This window comes from Egretta garzetta, unplaced genomic scaffold (genome assembly GCF_000687185.1).
Source record: "Egretta garzetta isolate BGI_Z169 unplaced genomic scaffold, ASM68718v1 scaffold118, whole genome shotgun sequence".
NCBI classification, from domain to species: Eukaryota; Metazoa; Chordata; class Aves; order Pelecaniformes; family Ardeidae; genus Egretta; species Egretta garzetta.
This window is the reverse complement of record NW_009260484.1, coordinates 4,100,116-4,105,109: the sequence shown is the minus strand read 5'-3', so window position 1 is coordinate 4,105,109 and position 4,994 is coordinate 4,100,116. Positions and strand designations below refer to the sequence as shown.

Here is a 4,994-nt window from a genome sequence, read left to right as displayed (position 1 = left end):
CTGCACTCCAGGCAAGTGTTTGACATTACAAGAAAGGAAGAGCTGAGTCATGATGATTGCGTCTGGATTGCGATGGAGCGCACTTGCTTTGCTCTTCCTTGGGAAATGATGTCATATGTGTTTATATATACTCAACCCAACATGACTGAGCAAACATTACTCAAGGTTTTGACTTTGGGGTAAGAGCGAGCACAACTGTGGGGTCAACAGTTAAGAAGGTTAAGAGGGGAAAGAGGGGGGTCTACACAGAATAAGTTGTTCCCCAGTCTTTGTGATAGGTCTTGGTCCTACCCCATCCACCCATGAGTCCACAAAAGCCTGTCAGATGCCTGGTTGCAAGGTTCAGTCTGTTCATCATTGGTTATGGAATAAACATAGCACTCTGGTTATCATTAATAATATTTATTTTGGAAAAATATTTTAAAAATGAATTTCTTCATTAACAAAACGGTAAAAAAAACTCAAATAACATTTGCACAATATTCCATAAATACATTTATATACAAAAAAATATAGTCACATAGACCCGAAGTGCCTTTGTACATATTTACCAAAAAATTTAAATTATAAAAAAATGAACATCACAAAATACTCAAGCTTTACAATTATCATGAAAATATTTTTACAGATTCAAAAAAATAACACACTTTTTCTCACCTAGTAAAAACACATTTTAGTATCAAAAAAGACAATAAAGGCAGTGTTTGTGTCTCTAATTCAAGAAAAGACTGGCTCATAAGAATCCAAAATATACACTTCAGGCAGTGCATGCTTCTTATGTAGTAATTAAGTCCATTCATTTAAATATATATAGAAAAGCAACTGACCATAGTGCAATGATAAAATTCATAAAAGGCAGTGCAACAGTAATCCTTGAACACAGACCCTTGCCTGGTGTCCATCTTGTTTCTTTATTTTGCAGTCACTTTGCTAACTTCAGTAGAGAACCAGCTCAAGCCTGAATTTAGTTTCTCAGCAGCAGTCAGTGAAGGAATCTATCTCCCATTCCTCTTTCAGCAGCATTCATCGGGGCACGTCTCCTCTGAAATTGTTCTGAACAACCACCTTGCCGTATCGCCTCTGGTTTACACCTGGTGAGAGAAAACAGGAGCAGAGATCAGGAGTGGTTAATGGGGAGCAAGAAGAGGGCTGTAAGGCTGCAGAGGGTCAGGACTCTGTCTTTACGCCAGGCAAGAGTGGGCTCTTCATGAAGCACGCTAAGGGGCAGATCAGCAGACCACAACCACACCGTTGCTCTACCCTCGTCTGCAAAAGTCGTCGCACCCGTAACACCCACGGCAGCACGTCACCGAGCCTGCCTTTACAACATCCGCAGCACGACAAAGTTGAGCTGGCTGGATTTCAACAGGTACAAATCCCTGTGGCACCACGGAAAAGAGTTTAGCCGCCCTGACGCGTGTGAGATGAGGGTTGCGCACCGAGACCTTTCTCTGCTGTTCCAGCTGCCCGGCAGTATACTAACCTCAGTTGCTATGATGCACTCGTCTTTCTCTTCTGATATGACATACACCGACTGGTACTTTGTGTCCTTTGAAGTGGAATATACTGAATCTGGCCGTTTTCTTTCAGAAGTATCGCTACTGCAGACAAAAAGAGACAACACAGGTCAGATGGCCACTGCTTCACGCTACCTATGAGACACGCACACCCCCCCCTCCAGAGGCAGGCTGCCCCCTGCGCTCAGATGTGAGAGATACCTCTTTAGCTGTACTGCACTTTTCTCCTCTGCCTCCGAATCATACGTTTCACACTTGGCTTCACATTTGCTGTGCTCCTCTTTAACAGAGTCCTCATTCTTGAGTTCGTGCACCAAATTGTAATCCACTGACGGGTATCTGACTTTGTAGCCATTTTTATCGGAGTTGTCACTGTGAAAGTCTACTTTCTTATTCGTGTTTTTAATCTGAGTGGCACCAATGACACTTATGGAAATGTCCTTCTCGCGCTGGCAGTTCGCCAGGTTGTTCATGGTCTCGGTCTCGCTCCTGCAGGCGTCAGGCTGGTGGTGCCTCTTCTGCACTCTGAGCCTGACGCAGACGACCACGGCAGCGCACCCCAGCAGCAGCATGAGGACCAGAATAATCCCGGCGCAGACGGCGATCCAGGGGAACTGGGCATTCTGGCCTTCCGTGTACTCAGACGTAGCGGTTGTTTCTTTCGTGGCAGGTGGCCCCGTTGTGGCAGGGGTTGTGTTCGCATCTGCTCACCGGGGTGCTGCAGTTCTTCCCGTTGTATCCCGGGGGGCAGGTGCAGGAATAGTCATTGACGCCATCCTGGCAGGTCCCTCCATTGACGCAGGGAAAGGAGGCGCAGTCATCCACGTTGTCATCGCAGTGCCTCCCAGTGAAGCCAGCCTGGCACTGGCATATGTAGGAGTTCCCCAGATCGACGCACTGGGCTCCTGCAAGACATCAAGGGGGACGAGCGCTGAGTGGTGGGCAGCCAGACCCAACAGCCTCCCCCCTGCTGCTCTCGGGGCGACCGCCGCAGCCGGCAGCCAAGGAAAGCTTTCTTTCTGAGGGCTTAGCTCAACCTTTGCCAAGCCTGACCCACCATAAAAAGTGCGGGTTTTTTTTAAGGGAGGTATTTGTTAATCGGATCTATTTTTCATTCTCCATCCTACCCCCTTTTTAACATTTCGCTCAGCTTGGACAACAAAGCTCGTCCAGATCAGGTTAACACCACAGTCTCACGTTACAGAGTTTGAGTGGCAATGAATGAGGAGGACTGCAGTAAAGAAAGTCCCCACTAGTTTAATCAAAACAGGAAGATTACTGTTACCAGATTACAAGCAATAGTATTTAGCACTTGTATGGCATTTTGCATCCACAGACCTCAAAGAGTCTTTGGAGGTAAACATTTGCAAGTATAAACCTCCACACTTTTACTCATGAAGCTTCAGGCCACGTTACCTGGCCGCAGTCACCCCTTGAGAAAATGCGATCTGCAGCAGTGGCCCAAACCACACCGTTACTTTTTAAGTACAGTTCCTCCACCAAGTCAACTAGTGACATGACATGGACCATGATTGATCAGGGGGCCTTGTTATGAACTCCAGACCAGAAGCCAAAGTAGCTGGATGGTCCCCTTTTAGAAGGTCACCGCGGCATGTTTGGCCTTACCATTAGCACAAGGGCTGGAACTGCAGTAATCAATTTTCTTTTCACAGTTGAACCCAGAATAACCCAGTGGGCAGCGGCAGCTGTATCCCCCATCGGGGTTGTCGGTGCATCGCCCACCGTTGAAGCATGGCCCGTCAGCGCAGGTCATTGCGCTCAGCTCACAGTTTTTACCATAGAAGCCTGGGGGGCAGGTGCAGGAATAGCTGTTCTCAAGATCCTGGAGGGAAGAAAGGAGAAATGGTCAAAATATTTGTCTGAAGTTGTTTTGAAATCCAAAAAGGGATTTTGAAAAATCAGTAAAACTGACATTAACGCCTCCCTTGGGGTTTCAGATGGCAGAAGCAACTCAAACTTACATTGCAGCTTCCACCATTCTTGCAAGGGTTGGCGTCGCACTCATTGATTTCAATCTCACAGTTGGAGCCTGTGTACCCGGGTCGGCAAGAACAAGTGTAGCTCCCCTGACCAGTGTTGGTGCACGTGGCACCGTTCTTGCAGGGCTTGTGGTGGGTGCAGTAGTTCAGGTCTGTAAAAGATATTTTTATTTTAAAAAAGAAGACAGCCAGGATACTTGCTGCTTCGCAAGGCTAGCACGGGGTGGGTGAGCTGAAACAGCTGCTTCCTTTCTGCACTTTAAAGCAGATGCTCAGGCAAGGACTGAGAGCTCACCTTGGTTGCAGAAAAGGCCACCCCATCCTTCCTGGCAGTTGCACTGCCACGGCTGCTGACAGGTACCATGAAGGCAGCCTGGGTATCGGATGCACTCATCGCAATATCGCCCCTGCCAACCCACTCTGCATCTGGAAAAAAAAAAAGCCAACAACAAAGTCTCATCAGATTTAGACTTCTCACAGTTGGAAACTCTATTGCAAACTCCGCAAACACACTGATGCCAGGGATCAAGTTTCCTAAAAGCCCTCAGTGATCCTTCATGTGAGAAAGTCACCAAGTCCAACCGTAGCATCAGCTTTCATCGGTCCCAGCTATTTCTTCCACTTCCTTAGATAGAGCCACGGTTCCAGGTAGTTAATTTGTTTACTCTAATAACAAACAGCTAAACCTTACATACACCACTGCAAACTCGTTAGGTTAATATTAATGGCACTGATGTTTGACTTGTAGATTAATACTTTGATCTGGCATCACCTGGATTTCTCAAGTTACCATCTAAGATGAAGAAAGGCATTTAAACCGACCCTTCAAATGACCAATGGTTTACTTAATGCCAGAGCATCAGCGTTAAGGACAAAGAAGGGAGCAGGAGGGGGAGTAGGAAAACTTACTTGCATTCCCCAGGTTTGTCGCAAAAGCCGTGTTGCTCATCGCATCCAGGCAAACAAATCGCTGTAAACAAACCAAGCGGGGAGAGACATCAGCGCTGGGGCCAAACACCTCCCTTTCACATGTCCGATCCCAAGAGCACCTTGCGGGTGAGGAGCGAGCCCCTTTTTACTAGGCCGGGGCAGTTAAGCGCGGCTGAGTTAATCTCTGGAGTCTGCAGGAGTATTGATCTCGCCCCGTAACTGGGCACTTTACTTATCGCCGGGGATGAGCATTCTTCTTAATACAGTTGCACACAGACAAAAGAGGGCTCACAATTGCTCCCTTCCTCACAGCCCCTCACCCCCCCCCTTCCCTTCCCAGTGAGGGTCAGAAGTCCTTTTTTCCAATTCTATGCACACAGCTCCACCTCTTAATATCCCCCGAAAGTGTGTGTGCAGATAAGAGTGGACAGCTGGTGTGCAGGGTGCCAGTGCAAGACAGCTGCTCTATTGTCTATTCTCTCCCAGCAGCTGCCCCACTGCAACAATACCCCGGCCCCGGAGCCAATGGGGCCGGCGGGGGGGGGGG

At 47.8% G+C, this 4,994-nt stretch overlaps 1 protein-coding gene across 1 annotated transcript in view; it reads right to left on the bottom strand.

Annotated features, from left to right (window-relative positions):
* Window positions 1-1,321: 1,321 nt before the first annotated feature.
* DLL1 (delta like canonical Notch ligand 1) overlaps window positions 1,322-4,994 on the bottom strand; it is a 13,770-nt gene continuing 10,097 nt past the window's right edge. Inside the window, 7 exon segments of the mRNA XM_035899694.1 lie at window positions 1,322-1,601; window positions 1,719-2,159; window positions 2,161-2,422; window positions 3,144-3,360; window positions 3,500-3,669; window positions 3,813-3,943; window positions 4,427-4,487. Coding sequence (XP_035755587.1) covers window positions 1,322-1,601; window positions 1,719-2,159; window positions 2,161-2,422; window positions 3,144-3,360; window positions 3,500-3,669; window positions 3,813-3,943; window positions 4,427-4,487 — 1,562 coding nt within the window.